Source organism: Rhinoderma darwinii, chromosome 8 (genome assembly GCF_050947455.1).
Source record: "Rhinoderma darwinii isolate aRhiDar2 chromosome 8, aRhiDar2.hap1, whole genome shotgun sequence".
NCBI lineage: Eukaryota > Metazoa > Chordata > Amphibia > Anura > Rhinodermatidae > Rhinoderma > Rhinoderma darwinii.
In genome coordinates, this window is record NC_134694.1 from 19,742,663 (window position 1) to 19,759,647 (window position 16,985).

The following is a 16,985-nucleotide window of genomic DNA, read 5'->3' on the forward strand; positions in this document are numbered from 1 at the left end:
GCCCACTAGCTCAGAGACAACTGATAATTAGATATAGAGCCTGCAGAGGGGAAAACTGCTAAAAATCGCAGACTACAAGCTATATAATGGTGTTACACACATATGACAGCTTATTCTGAATAGTCACCTGAAAATTTAGGTACGCTTTAAATTAGAATTATGGAGATTAATATCTAAGTTGCGTGAAGATTTACTTTGAAGGGTTGTCTGGTTTAGAAACCCTAGATTAAAATACCCTATTAGTGAATTTGGTGTTAATAGAGTTGTCATTCAAGGCCTCCATCAATCAGGCGGTGTGAAGCGCAGTTACAAAGAGTGTCTCTCTCTGAAGGAACCAGCATGTCTGTGAATTACATTCATTGAATGCAATAGGCACTGTGTAATGCATCATTTCCCCTGTGGGAGGGCTGCAGGTTAATTAGACACTTGCTGCTGGGTTCCCCTGCAGATTACGGTTGATCGCCGGGGGTCCCAGATGCAGAAAGCACTATGATTAGCTTATTTAAATTAATTATCAAAAGTGGACAACCCCTTTAATTTCCTGACAGCCAGATATTTTCAGATTTTGTTACAAGTCTCTCTGGCAACAAGCAGTGATACAAGACTTTCTTTAAAATTAATTTATTCTGTACATGTTAAGCACTGACTGTATATTGCACATATTTACCATATTTAGAAGATTACATTTGTGTAGACAATTTGTGATAAAAAATATGACAGTCTCTTTCCCCAAATCCACTTAAATTTCACAGCATTACAAGGAGCAAATCCAGCTCCAAATACACAGAAACAATGATATTGTCATCTCTTTTTATTACAGAAATGTTTACCCAAAGTTTATGTTTTTTACATGGTAGTGACGAAAGTAGTTCATAGTCCTTCTTGCAGGACACTCCTACAGCCTTGACTCTCTAAGTCCCAAAAAGTTCCCATTGTGTTTTCTTGCTCTTCAAAAAAAGTTGCATTTCCTTGGACAGTAGAGTAATATATTGGGTCCATTATCACTCTATGGATGGAAACGTTTCCAATAGATAGTTCCTTACAATATTTTTTTTACAGGTGATGTCCATGTACCAACAACAGATAGTAGAAGTTGTAGATATGTAGAGCAGGTACTCCAAGAACCGTAACATCTTCAAAAACAACGACTCTATTAAGACGCAGACAAATAAGGTGCAGTGCGATAAGATTGATAGGAAGATGAAGTCATGATGATGGCAAGACTCAACAGTGGTGAAGCTACCATCATGGTTTGCCTTCTTTATTGGCATAAGGTCCATGTCTATCCTTTCAACATATGACTGTTCATGTTGGTACACACATGATTCCCAAGCTATATTTAATACAGTGACTCCTTAGGAAAGGAGGTGGACCCAGTGAAACAAGAGTCTTCAGGAAGAGAGTTCTTGCGCTGTCTCTTCTTGCAGCCACAACACAAGATGGCTTGTACGTCTTTGGAGACACTGCTACTGAAGATGGTGTAGACCCAAGGGTTCGTACAACTGTTCAAACTGGCTAAGATCATCAGGATCTGAATGGCAGAGTCTAAAGAATGGAAAGACAAAAAAGAATAGTTGATATAGGTATAAAAAGGTCCCACAAAAGATTGACATTTTCTACAGCTGTCACTTTTACCCATAAAATTAAAGGGGTTCTCCGGGTTATGTAAATCCTAATCACTTTATAATCCAAAGGTATAAAAACTTCTAATAGACTTTTGGGGGGACTTTTGTTTGCCACAGTCAGTCAGTTTGCAGCATGCATTTCCCAAAAACTAGAACTGATTGGTTGTCATTGGCAAATCCTTCAGTTTTCTCTTGTATACGTTTCTAGACATCGGCCGAATTGTGTTTCGAGCCCTCAATTTTCATGATCTCTGCTTGCAGTCAATAAATAGATACATTCTTATTTATACCTAGAGGCAGAAAACCCATACTGACCTAATACTGAACATCAGAGGTGTAACTTGAAGTTCCTGGATTCAATGCAAAATCTGACCTAAGCTCAACTGCACCCCTTATAGCTCTTCCTCTGTTTCTCACAGCTGAGGGTTTGCTACAATAAATCCAGTCTAAGTAATCCTTTGTGAGCTACATAGCCTAGACTCTGTTGAGAGTGCTCATCTACAATAATAGCATGGTGGAAATTGTCGGGACAGAAATGATATTGCCTACAGAAGATAACCTAGACTGGATGCCCAGTACTACAACCCTCAGCTGCAAAAAAAATATAGCGTTTTCAGCATCTGAAACAAGACTGTTTCCATCCACTGACAGCAAGCAGAGATCTTGATAATGGTGAGAAATTAGACAGCGACATTACTTTTCATGAGGCAAAGTTAAGTATTCTTTAGGTGGAACTAGAAAGCTCCTTCTAAGAAGTCCTGCTCCATCTGTTTGTCGTAGTAGCGGGATCCTCCACTCTTGAGCAATTATTTCGTCATTTGTACGTCCTTTGTATCACCCTCTGTGGCATACTGCCCATTCTACAGTCTGTCGTTTGTTTAATAGTGCCTGGTACTAGTCAAAGTTGGGCATTAGCATATATCAAGTATAAAGATCAGTAGGGCCAAAGCTCGAGATTAGGGCTGGTACCCACGTCAGGAGCTCGTAAAGTACTGAGGGACTTTCTGGAGTTTTTTTTTACCATATCAAGGACATTGATAGTATATTGTAGATCATACCAAATATGCTTATCAAAGTGGGTCCAAACCCCCCGGTCAGTCTCCTTGCTGGAAGTATGCCTTGTCCCAAGAACATTTTATCACATTCCTGTTTCATGTCTGTCACATCTCATAAATTTGACAGCATCCTCTGGCAATGCCCTGCCAGGAAAAATCTTCTCACAATCCCACACAATAATAGATTTCATCAGGCGCTCTGCAAACATCTCAGAACAAGTGTCCCTGACAAACACAGAAACCCCAGAGAATCGGGAACTCCTCTATAAAGTTCCTTCAAAGCTCTCAGGAATTTCACAAAACATTTGAGCTGCAGGATGACTACTGTGGCGCTTATCATTCCAGATGGAACTAGTCAGCGGAGTCAGCAGAGACAATAGATGAGGAGACTTAGAACTTTGGGCTAGAGTTTGAGTACATCCGAAGCCAAATCCAACAAGAACACCTGCAGAGTGTTTGGAGAAGGACGTGCATGTTTATTGGGGTTTTAAGGTTTCTACTGTAGAGAAAACATTCATGGGTGTGGAATTTTATTCTCTCCTCTTTTCCATCCATGGTTTGAAAGAGTTGCGAGTTTAAAGGGCAATAACTCTTTCATTGCTGGATAAAAAAATGTTTTTGATGCCACCAAGAATGGTTGTCACCTTAATATTATGGTAAGAGAAGGTGAGTAACTTTGACACCTCAATTTGTACTTACTTGTGGTAGAATTCCCCTTAGACCACTTTGAGATCGACCCAATGTGGACTCATGTTAGCATTCATATTATGGCCTTCTACTGAACCAAATTTAGGGTTCCTGGGGTTCTACTGAACCAACGTTAGTTATCAACCTAGGTCCTGTGGTGATTTAAGTTGACTTATTATGGACTTCTGAAAGTGGCCTAAATATGATATTAAAAAAGGGAATATATATTGATACACCCAGGGCAACACTGACTAGGTTTCCCTCTATCCCTTCAATAGAATGATAATTCTGTGATTCAAGGGACTTTCCGACTAGAGACATTTATGGCTTAATAGCATTCAGACAACCACCAGCATTCAGCCACGGAGGTGTTAGGTGGTCTGTTTCAGTTTGAGAGGTAGCCATGTCTGCACTGCATGGTCACTCCCCATCAATGTCTACAGAACATATCTGGTGGGAGAGACCCCAGTTCTCAGGATCATTGTGAGACACAGTGGTCGGACACCCCCAATCATTTATGGCATATCAAATCAATAGGTCCTAAAGGTCTCTGGTGGAAAGATCTCTTCAATGGTAAATCTGACCGTATTTTATTACCTATCGTATATAGTCATGCCATTCTGCAACACAAAAGCCTAATATGTGGCATGCAACCCAAGCCAATTTCATTGTAACAACAATACTAATAATGTAAAAGAAAATCACTTAGCCCAACCTAGTTCTTGGAGTATAGGAAGAAATGCACATAAACATGAGAAGAACATGCTCAGTCTATGCCATTGTTATCCCGGTTGGATTCGAACCCATTGCTCCTGTACCACCGTGTGGCCTTAGGATACCCAAGATCATTTCTATTATCTTATTATCCTCTACAATAGTTTGCTCGTAGCATAGTTTCTTAATAGCAGTTACTCCTAAGTATATAAATCTTATTCTTCTTCAGTGTCTGGAAAGTGTTTGCCTATTGCTTTACTGTTCGCTTACTACAGACACAATGACTGTTTCTAGTAGACAATCCAATGAGCTAGAGAACACAAGGTTATCACACCAGTCAGAGCATGTAGTCATCACTCTCATCCCATATTAAAGGAGTATTCCCAAACTAGGATTGTACGGTATACCAATAGGACATGTTGAAGGAGCCTAACCTATATGATCCAGCTACTTGGGCCCTGACCTATCCCGAGAACTGGCTGGTTTGGTTTTAGCTCTCTATGGAGAAATGGGAGCGATATAAACTATCCGAACCTCAGGATCTGTGGGGGTTCCCATCAATAAGACTCTTTAGACTTAACCAAAAATTCTAATTTGTGAAAACTTCTTTAAGACCTCTGGACTTTGAGCATATATTAGGGACGACATTAAAAGGAATTCCCTAAAATATGCTTGAAATCTGAATCGTTCCCTGCAAAAGTGGGAGTGATCCAATAATATAGCAGCAAATTTCATGTGTCTTCTCTGTCAGTCCATTACTATATACAGTTTTTATGGCAGTAAGAAATATAGTCTAAAAAGTGACTTACGGTTTGTGCCTGACTCTTCATTCCAGACATTCCAGAGCTGTGCAATAAAAAATGGCGTCCAGCATACCACGTAGATCAGCACAATGGCAAGAGTCATCCGCACAGTCTTGGACATGGCTTTAGTTATCCCCGAGTCTGAGACTGGTGGCACTCCATTCATTCCGCCCACCAGTTTTCCTTTTCTCCTTGACCCAGGTGATCTTTCCGTTCCTAAATATAAGCTATTGTGGATCTCTCTGAAGATCAGCACTTGGCACGTCGTAATAAAAAGTGCAGGCAGGATGAGGACTGCCAGTGTTATCCAAGTCACATAAGCTTTAAGGCCCCATGGCTTCACAAAATCTGCCCAACAATCATACACACCTGGAAGAACCTCTGTTCTTGAGAATATAAAAATCTGTGGAAGACTGAGGATGCCAGAGGCCACCCATGCCAAACAGACAGGGATGTTCCACCGGGCAGAGCCCTTTTTAAATGTCATCATAGGTCTGCAAATTGCTTGATGTCTATCAAAAGTCATGGCCACGATCATATAAGAAGATGCAAACATTCCCACAACCTGGAGGTACCTGACAGACCTGCAAAGAAAATCTGGACCTTGAAAGCGGTCAATGATGTCCCAGATAAGTTGAGGTAAAACTTGGAAGAAAGCAACCACTAAGTCCGCCAAGCATAGGTGAATCATGAAGGTGTGCATAAGAGCATTGTGTTTCCGTCTTCTCAGAAGAGTGAACAGGACCAGACAGTTTCCAAAGGTGGCAAAACCAAAAACAATCGTGAGAAGAGCAATGTTCCATTGTGCCACATATGGGTTTCGTTTGTCCACATCATCACCGGTGACATTGGTACTAATATTTGCAAAAGGGCTGTGTGTCACAGACATCTGCAGGAAAACAAGACAAAACATTTTGGTAAATTTACAGAGCAGCAGTAAGAAAAGCCGAATATTACAGTGATTATTATTTTTCACACCCATATATTCCTGAAAAGATTTTGCAACATATTTCTATCACAGAAAAACTAATGGAATACTGGAACAGAGTTGGAAAGGATGTGTCAGTCAGTATGGTAACGGAAATTACAATAGAGGCCCCCGTGGACTATAATAATAACAATTACAGATGCTATAGTCCAGTATTTTGGGATCCACACTGTTGTGATGACGTTCAAGTTCAAGACTGCGAATTGTCCTCGTTGTTGAATGACTGTATTGGTCTTGACCTTCTGGTGGTTGCCTACCTTGGATTTATACTCATGTATATATTTCTAAAACAGGATACTGGGGATAAAATATAGAGCACAATGACAGTTATGAGATGCAGCCCTCATAAAGCCCCTGGACCAGCAATGCAATCAAAACTCTTGGCCAAAATTTACCAGCCTATTGCAAGTCAACTATCAATTATTACATGGTCAAAGCATTGCATTATTGACACCACACCCATCCTGTAGCAATTATCAAAATCGAGTCCCTATCCCAGTTCTTGTTCCCACCATCACACCCTCTAATTCTGATCCAGGTTAGGAGGGCATGGGGCATGTTCCTCCTTTACTCATCTCATAAATTGTAGGGAAAATCCTCATAATCCATGGGCCAGTTATCTTTTCCATTTTTCTGTAACTTTTCAGTGTTTATGGGAAAGGGAGCCGTGTTCATATTTACACCACCCTGGGGAAAGAGGAATAAGACCAACCTGACCTGTGGCCTCTATAGTACATGGACCCTTGTCCTCTGTATAATCTGGCTATCAAGTGTGGAGCACTTTGACTGTACTGACATCATAGCTTACATAGTACTTTCATTTCTCAGGCCCAGTTTACATCACTTTTTTGGCCCATGTTTAGAGTCTACGCTGGGAAAAGCTCTCAACGTATACATTAAATGTAGGCTGTGCCAGATACCTAACATTGGCATCTGTCACCCATACTAGATTAAGCTAGTCCATACATGAGATTTTCATGATGTATAACTTAAACAGGTGGCATAATAACTTACGGGTAACGAATGTCACTGTTAGGCATACGTCACCCATAGATTATTATGACATCCGTTTTATGTATAAGTCAAGAAAAGCTTATGGCGTATACTTTTAACGGATGCCTGTGAAGTTTACAATACAGTGGACAGTGAGCGTGGGAAGCTACCAGCAGCAGAGAACGGAGGAGAGGGACGGCGCCGGGCAGGAAGCAGAAGATGCCAGGAGGCGGTAAGTATACGGTATGGGGCAGCCGTTACAGTTATATCTTAGACTAATGAAAGTACTTATAACGTATGCTTATCGATTCATCTGCCTGCTTGAATAGAACTTTAGACAACGTTAGAGATATTTGGGTGGTTGCTCACATTTGGCTCACTCTTAATCATAGCTATGCATTTCCATTATCACTGTGTCTCTTGGCACCTACTCAATTTAGGATTATCAAATAGGAGGAACTCCTCAATCTTGACACATTGAATAGGTATTTCCATGTCATTATCATGTTCCTGTTTGGGAACATTTTGCCAAAAAATCTTTTCGTAACATGCTGCTTCCCACCTTGCATGTGTTGTTGAGGGAGAGGTTGCATCTGCGGCTGTATAATTATCCAGAAATCGGGCATCTCCTCTGGGTGCCTCATCACAATTCTTTAAGTGCCTATTACATATACCTATTTATAAGCTGCATGTTTACAGTGCCTACACATCACTGAGAGGAGTAATACACGCAATGGCATTACCTGACCTATTAAATTCCAGGGTTTGCTATATTCCCAGAGTGAATTTCTATTTTCGGACATGATAATTATTACAGTAAATGTACCTAATGTGACCTGGTAAAACAAGTTCAAAGAACAGTTGGGGCGGAATCTGAACACTCATCATGTACTATCTGCTGCACTTGACATATGCTCATTACTTTCCTCTTTGTGACCCAAATATTTCTTCATCCTTAAATTTCTCTATATATATTGTGTAATCTATAGTCACATGAAAAATCTACAGGAGGCCCAAGATGTAGCATTTCTTACTGACGATATATCACTTTTCTCTGTGTCCTCCCATAATCCCATTCAGAGCTGAACTCTTTTATCTTGGAGGGACTCATAGCAGTTATATCAGTGGAGACTTATATGACATTCAGGGTCTGCCCACTATGGGCGCTGTAAGGGCCTCCAATTATGATTATCAACTTTGGAAGTCTCACATATACCTCTGGCAGCTGCTTATCTTCTGGGAAAACAAATAAATGGGCATGTTGAAATCCAGTATGATGATCCTTCTTTTCCCCTGATGGCAGATGTCAGGGTACTGTGGGGCTCTCCTATACTTCCCAAGCATGCACACTGTAGGTCCAGTTTAAAGGGGTTGTCCAGTTTAAAGGGAACCTGTCTCCAGCATTTCACCTATTGAACTTTACTTATCCCTCGCTGGCCGCTGCTATCAAAAGTTCATTGCCGTTATCCCGTCTCCTAAACACCTCCTCCAACTGTAAATAGCGGTCTGCAAACATTTACCGCCTTTTATCCTAATTATCCGGTGTCTCTTTGTGCGCACACACCAGAAGAGGACATCAATGCACAAGCGCGGGATTTCGTGTGTGCTGGGGGGAGGTGAGGAGCTGTCAATCAAAAGTAAGGAGGCGGGGTAAACTCGGAAAGACTTGAGGAATGAAGTTATGACTCTTTTCAAACGAAGATATGACTCTTTTATGCTCATTAGCATACGGTGTGGGAACACTAAAAAACTGAATACTAAAGCTACAGAGCCGACTAAGAAGACAATTATAGGTTATATAGAAATTATTTTTCACCCACTACCACCAGGTATTGCTGGTTTGATTGGTGAAATGCTGGTAACAGGTTCCCTTTAAAGAACCCATTTTAACATATCCTATTAGGGAATACTGGGTTAATAGAGTGGGATCCACTGTTTAGGATCCTCATCCTCCTCATCGCCATAGTGGAGAACATATGGACTGTAGGTTTTGAAACTATGGAACCAGTACAATGCAGCAGGGCTAGCCACTGGGTTCCCACTGGGTTGCTTAAATTATGAATATATTAATTAAAACAACTAGCAAATATAAGAGTAATGCCACCCAAAATAGTAAAATTTGACTAAAACTGTTCTCATCAATCTTTCTCAAATTAATATTGTAGCAGGTGAGTTGATACATCGGGTAGCAAGATTAAAAGGGGTATCCCCTTAATGCAGAATCACTACATGTACGTTATCCGAGGGAGTTAGTTGCCGCAGAATGCCGTACATGTGCGTCATTCTGATCACACGGACACAGGAGCTGTGCGCGCACGATCGCTGCAGAAGCCCTGCTATGACTGACAACTGGGATCCCGCTGCAATGGCCCACTGAGGAGATGCCATGGCACCTGTGGGCCTAACAAAGGCCCCTAGGCTTGCTTGTTGTATGCCTATTAGAAGAGTCATGGCCTAAGGCCCCATGCACACGGCTATGCCTGTAATCATGGCCCACGATCATGGCCGCGGACAGCCACCCGCATTTGCGGGTCGTGCTCCCATATAAAGTATTGGTTCACGGTCCATGAAAAGCAAAATAACGTACATGTCCTATCTTTTGCGGTACACTTCTACGGCCGGACACCTTCCCGTGAATCTACGGGAAGGTTTCCGTGGTCAGTAGAAGTGAATGGGCCTGTAATTGCGGACCGCAATTACGGACGATTTTAACAGTCGTGTGCATGTTGCCTAAGAGGTTGCCTGTCCGTTTTATACTGACAGGCAATATAGCTTTGGTATACTATACCAAAGCATTAGAGTATATCAGCGATCAAACGATTGCTTTGTGAAATTGCTTTGTGGGACTAAAAAATATATTAATTGAAGTGAAATAGAGTTTATTTGAAAAAATATGTATTCATATAAAAAAAACATTTTTCCATAAAAACTGGTTTTATTTTGTTAAAGAAATAAAACAAAAAACATATATATAGTATTACTGCAATCATTGATATGTTATGTAAGCCGTGCAAAATATTGCAAAAAAAAAACAATGGTCGGAATGACTTCTTTTCATCCCCCCAAAAATAATAGTGAATCAATGGTACTAATAAAAACGACATGTCGTTCCGCAAAAAACAATCCCACATACGACTACATCGAAGGAAAATTAAAAAAGTTATGGCTCTTGGAATGCGATGTTGCAAAAACAAATAATTTTCTTTTAAAAAACCGATACATATTTGGTATTGCTAAATATGGGTAACACGTTATTTATGGGCATGGTGAACGGTGCGCATTTAAAATGCAAAAAACTATTATGGAATTGCTGGTCTTTTTTCCATTCCCCTCCCAAAAAAGCGAATAAAATTTACCTAATAAATTATATGTACCCCAAAATGGTGCCATTAAAAAATACAACTCATCCGCAAAAAACAAGACCTTATACAGCTATGTTGGTGGAAAAATAAAAAAGTTTTGGCTTTTGTAATGAGCCAATGAAAAAACAGAAAAGAATGCTTAGTCCTTAAGGCCAAAATAGGCCTGGTCGTTAAGGGGTTTTGTTGGGGGGCATTTTAATCTGTAAGGGTAATTAATAGACACACATGGCTACTCTGTAAACCTTTCTAAGGACTTTGTATGCTATATTAGACCACTTTTATAGAATTCTTAAAATACTTATACGCATAAGGGAATAGTTGGGAGACATTTATAGACATGAAGTCTTGGAAAACTTTTATAGATGCAACATGGGGATCTGTAACGGAAAGGTTTGGAAAACTGTTTGATAGTATCAGTCCTGGTTGCCACATTGCAGAGAAGTTTCGAGAGGTTTCCACTGAGACACCAGATTTATATAACCTCTATCGGCCCAACTTTTTAAACATTCCCCAATGGCCAGTTTGACAAGCCACTACTTCAAACCACTGGAAAGATATAAAAAACAAAAGTTTACTGGGATCCGGAGCTTGTAAAATCCATCCCACTGTGAAAACTTATAAGGAAGATTCTTAAGGTTTAGTGTCAAGGAACATGGTTATGGGTTGCATGTCCTTCTTCAAAAATGCTTAAAGACTTTAGCGGCTTGAAGAAACATTAGGCCTAAAATATATGTTTTCTTATGTAACAAGCCAATAGTAACATTCACAAATGTATATGTAAAAGAAAAGTTGTGTTCATGGATCACACATATTCCAGAGCACCGTACCCCACTGTCCCACCCTGTTATGAAAAGCAATAGATTGATTATAGAGAAACCTTGTGAGAAGATACATGGTAGCGTGACTACCCGTCAAAGCATTTAGATGCCAATGCACTTGTTACAAACAGATGGGGACAAGAAAAATTTTTTTTTTGTGAATCACCAAGTCAAGGACACTAAAGATAATGACTAACAGTGGTACAAGGAAGTGGGCGAGGACAGATTAAAGGAGAGACAACCCCACAGTAGGTTAGTAAAGTCTGCCCTGGTCTTCACCCTTGACTCTCTCAATGTGCTATGGTCTTGGCTGCAAAGGGTTTTTATGTTCCTAGTCTTTGGAGTTGTCCCATGAGAAAACAAGAACCGATCAGGCCACTTCCACACGGCAGTATTCTGCACCAGTATTTGGAAGCCAAAACCAAGAATGGAACCTACAAAGAGAAAAAGTATAATGGAAAAATATCTACAGTACCTCATCCCCGGATCCACTCCTGGTTTTAGCTTACAGGTACTGATGTATTATATTCTCAGCCTAAACTAAAAAGCAAATACACACAAACATATATATATATATATATATACATACATACATACATACAGTGTATACACAAAATTAGGAGAACATTGTGGAGAGATGGCATATCTACAAGCTTCTTTTCTCCTTACCTTCTCCTTCTCCTTCTACCTATGTTCTGGTATGTTAAAGTCGATGTTGCATTTTCCCCCAGGTGCATGACATAAACTGCAAATCCTGCTCCCTCCTTACCTGATGTAACTTTGCTTTATGTAGTAATACCTACACACCAATACTTAAATGTCTCTCCACCCATCCCCGTCACCACCACTGACCTCATTCTTCTCTAACCATTTGTTGGTGCTCTTTTCCTTCTATTCTTTTTTTCTGTTGACACTGATTTAATTTATTTTATTTCTCCTTTAGAAGAGAAGCTCCGGTTTGATGTCAGAAGATAGGATCAGTGGGAATTGTGAGCTGGGACCTTCATCAATCACCTGAACCAGGAGGCCCATGGTGGTCTACCAAGCATCCTGCTACTTCAGATTCGAGTTTTGAGCTTTCTGTATGTTTTATTGAGTTTTATTATAAGCCGGGTCACCTCCTGGTGCTGCTTCATGCCAACATACCCTCACAGTTATATGTCCCTGTTTTTGCTCCTGAGATGTTCCCTATTTACTGATCAGTCGATGTGCATTAATAAATTCATTATAGCTAACTTCTCAAATTGTATATTATTTCAGAATTTTTATTGTTATTTAGTTATTTGGTGGTAATACATTTGCTTTTTCCCATGATTTCAGCTCATTTTGTTCATTTACAAATGAAAGTCTGCTAGAGAACATAAGAAGTTGATCACAAATGCCAAGTTAAGCTGACAATACACTTACAATAGCTGTCAGACAAATGCTTGTTCAGCCGACAGCTATTTCCACGACTTCCCCATACACATGCGCACTTGGCTCAACCGAACGTGCGGGGAGAGAGGGATAAGCCCTTGCCACACTCCTCTGGCAGTGGCTTATCTTCCGCAAGAACAAAGGATCGGGCATGTTGAAATCCTTCCATCCTCCGACATCAGCCATCAGGGAGGGTCAGGATATTCCCATACACATTATATAGTCTGCCAGTCCTGCTGCATGGAAACATTTGGCCATCTTTTCTCTAATGTGTATGGGAATACTTACCCTCGTGACCAACTAATGCCTTGTAAAATGGAATGGCGGTGTAACTCTTTGGCTGCTTCCCCTCTCTCTTAAAAGGGTGTTTCCGATCGTGAGAATGGGAGTCCTGAACCCTTAGATCCTTCCCACTGCTCGACCACAGTGAGGAGGACAGTGAAGCGGTCAGTCTATGGGAGTGACAGAAACAGCTGAGTAAGGAGCTGTTTCCGTCATTCTCATAGACAGTGAATGGATCGGTGTGTGCATTCTTGACTGCCACTCCATTCAAGCTTCTCCTCACTGCAGGGAGTGCAGTGAGAAGGATCTGGCAGTTCAGGACCCCCGTTCTCATGATCCGCATGGCCTCCAGTGATCAGAAAAAGATCACCTATCCTGTGGATAGGGGATTATTTATGATTTTGGGAATACTCCTTTAATGGCTATCATTGGGGTTCCCTTTAGGGCCTGGTAGCTATATGTAGGGATACGCTGCCCATGGCTTCTGAAAAATTCCTCATAGAATAATTACTCATTTGTCACACCATAAATTCTGGGATTTTATGTTAATGTGAAGATTGCAGACATTTCTGGCACTATAAGAAATAGCCTTAATTTCCACCAGTGGTCATAAATAGGTCAATGTAGAAGTCCTCCATGGCCAGAATTTATAATAGCATATATTGCTGACATAGCCTTTCACCACCATTAATACTACGCTAGAGATTCTGTCTCTACTGAATACTGTTTAATTGCAGAAACATATTTGTGGAACATACTGTCAATGAACAAATCTGCACATACTATATGTCAAGTAAACGTTACACAAGTAAGAACAGAGGGCAAATAACCTCTGTTGTGCTCAATGCCTATTTCTACCGTACAATAGTTACTACATACACATACACCTGCGGGATTAATGTTTTCTTGCTCACATGTTCAGGTTGCCTAGCAACCACTCATGCTCCTATCTGGGTGACCACCATTTGAGTGCATGTAGCTACAGGAAGGTTTGTTTGCTGTACTAGAGACTTTCTCCGCATATTAAACAGGCTTGTTTTAGGTTCCTCCTACTCAAACGGCAAGAAGCCTGCACAAAAAATCATGTAGTATTTGTAAGCCTTTTTGTGGTGACTTCTACCTCTGCACCCCTAATAGCTACGCCCCTGGATGCCTCCTGGGACATATATAGAAGAATTTTTTTTTACTATGCGCTGTTTTATTTATCGTATTAAACAGAAAAAATTGATAGTAGAAGAAGATATAGATATAAGGTTTGTTCATATTGGCATTATTTACTTTCCGTCAAGATTTCCTTTATTTTTTTAATGTAAAAAATAGCGTAGTATGCAGTGCTTTTCTTGCCATCATAAAATTCCTGACTCTCGACGGAAACCTGACGAACTCCATTATAAGTTGATGGAATCCGTAATTCGTAAAACTATCCGCCATAGCTACTGTATCATGGCTCCTTTATTAATGGAAGCCATTATAATAGTGTGAACAGAGCCTTATGATTAGTGTCCCTTTATAGAGGACCTCATAAACCACACAAAAGCTTGAACAGCAGATTCCAACAAAATGATACAAAACGTGATACAGGTGCAAGAACGCCTGTGACTGCAAATTTATACAGCACACAAGAAAATGGCGACAGCACACTGCGAACACTAATGCCACCTAATGTTTTCTTGCAATGTGCTGCTCAAACTTTTTTTGTTGTTTATGTGATTCATATATGTGGGGTTAGTCACTGCCTCCATTTTCCCAGTTCTGGGTGTATGTGCAGCGTAGGTTCCCACCTATAGAGGTCGCCTTGTCGTGGCAGGTGGGCTCACACAATTTGACCAAAATGTGCACCAAGAACCTCCCTATTGTAAGTAGATTTAGCAGTAATGCATATTTATTTATATTTAGCGGTCTAGGTTACATTGGTGTTCACAGTGTGCTGTCGCCATTTTCTTGTGTCCTTTATAGAGGACCTGTCACCTCTCCGGATATGTCTGTTTTAGTAAATAATTGTAGTTAACCATGAAATAACAATTCTGGGGCATATTTTCTTAAACTCTAGTTGTACCGTTCCTCTGTTGTTCTTCCTATAAATTTATGAATAAATTAACTGGGTGTTTCTAGTTGAGTGCGTGTCCCTATACTGCCTGAGACCAATCAGTGCTGACAAGAGTGACACTGTGTAGGGACACGCCCCTTTGACAAGAGGAATGGTAACACTCAGCTGTCGATTTATCCATAGATGTGTAGAAGCAATAACAAAGGAACGACACAAGGCAATTATAAGAAAAAATGCTTCGGAATTGTTATTTTATGGGGTATACAAATATTTACTAAAACAGACATGTCAGCAGAGCTGTCAGGTCCTCTTTAAGACAGCTAATTTTACCTCTTTTTTCGGTGACATTAACTGCAAGTTATTGTTATCTGTAATCAGCCACCAGGAAATGCAGCTATTTTTTTTTTCTAAGCTTTCCTTTTATAAGTTCCTAAGACTATTCTGTGCTCAGTAGTACAGTGTAACCTTACTGTCTTCTTGGAAAGATGTCCTTCTCCCTGTCACTGGAGTTCATAAATCTAATTTTTACGTAACACCACACTATGTTGTTTATTTGTCACAATATATTAAGTCAGGCTCTTATTGCGGTGACACCCTACAGCCCGCAGCAGCCAGAGCATGTGGCATGTTTCCAAATCCCAGCAAGAAGTTACACCGGATATGGCAGAGCTGTGTCAGATTAATATGAAGCACTCAGAAGGGGACTATGAAACCATTAGACTGGTAACAGAGTGTGCACACAGTAGCGTCAGCTGAGTGACTGCTTGGGTGACTGCTTTAATTGCTCTTTTTGAAGGCTGTGTTGCGCATTATCTGACATTTTCCCCTCCATCACGAAAGGGGTCATTTCACAGGAGCATTGAAATCGTTGTCATGGAAGAAGCTAATTCTATATATAAAAAAACATTGATTTATATATCTCAGAAACTCCATACAGCATATTTCCAAATCACATTTCATCCTGGAAAAAATATGGAAGTGAATATAGATAAATCCTGATTTCTGATTGTCTACAATTATATACTAAAAGTAGTTCTATTACAACAGGTTAACCCTTAAAGAGGGCCTCTCACCTTTCCTGACATGTCTATTTTAGTAAAAAATTGTATTCCCCATAGCATCACAATTCTGGAACATCTTTTCTTAGAACTCTGTGTTGTACCGTTCCTCTGTTATTCCTCCTGCAAATGTATGAATAAATTGACAGCTGGGTGATACCAGTTGGAGGTGTGGCCCTACACAGCCTGAGACTGTCCAATCAGTGCTGACAGAGTGAGACTGTGTAGGGACACAGTGGCAGAATGTGGCTTGGTGGTTAGCGCGGTTGCCCTGTAGAACAGGGGTTAGGGTTCAAATCTGTCAAAATATAAGATCTGCGTGTTTTTGGGTCAGTTTCCTCCTACAATTCAAAAACATACTGCTAAATTATTTGATTTCCTATGCAACTGATTTGAGTGATGACAATCTATGTATGGCGTTGCAGAATATGTTGGTGTTATAACCAGGGCCGGCCTTAGGTGTGTGCGAGCTCACAGGGCGCTGCCCCCTCCAAGCATGTAGGGGGCGCCACTGGGCAATGCCTCTACTCTGTGCTCTGTTCTTAGTTACACACACAGACTAAGAGCCAAGGAACAAGAGAAGAGGAGGAAGCTCCGCCCACAGCCCGTCCTGCATGAAGCCTGTGATCCCGTCAGCATGGAAAGATGGTGAGTGTCTGTGTGTGTATACAGTATGTGTCTCTGTGTGTATACAGTATGTGTCTATGTGTGTGTGTCTCTCTCTCTCTCTCAGTGTGTGTCTCTGTGTATATGTTAGAGTGTGTGTGTCTCTGCATGTGTTTATGTCTCTTTGTAAAAGTGTGTGTCCATAAAACAAAGATAACTGTGCTGGCTCCTATATACCCTGCTGCCCACTTTATACACTGCTGAACATTTATACCCTGCTGCCCCTATATATCCTGCTGCCCCTATATACCCTGCTGCCCCTATATACCCCGCTGCCCCTATATATCCCGCTGCCCCTATATATCCTGCTGCCCCTTATATACTCTTCTGTCACCTATATACCCTGCTGCCCCTATATAACCTGCTGCCCCTGTATATCCTGCTGCCCCCTATATATCATGCTGCCCCTTATATAACCTGCTGCCTCCTATATACCCTGCTGCCCCTTATATACCCTGCTGCCCCTATATA

At 40.8% G+C, this 16,985-nt stretch overlaps 1 protein-coding gene across 1 annotated transcript in view; it reads right to left on the minus strand.

The window, feature by feature from the left end:
* Window positions 1-631: 631 nt before the first annotated feature.
* The window catches only part of AVPR2 (arginine vasopressin receptor 2), a 66,203-nt gene continuing 49,849 nt past the window's right edge, over window positions 632-16,985 (minus strand). The window contains exons 2-3 of the mRNA XM_075834213.1: window positions 4,891-5,773; window positions 632-1,545 (exon numbers count right to left, since the gene is read on the minus strand). Coding sequence (XP_075690328.1) covers window positions 1,340-1,545; window positions 4,891-5,773 — 1,089 coding nt within the window. The 3' untranslated portion in view covers window positions 632-1,339. The remainder of the gene's footprint in view (window positions 1,546-4,890; window positions 5,774-16,985) is intronic.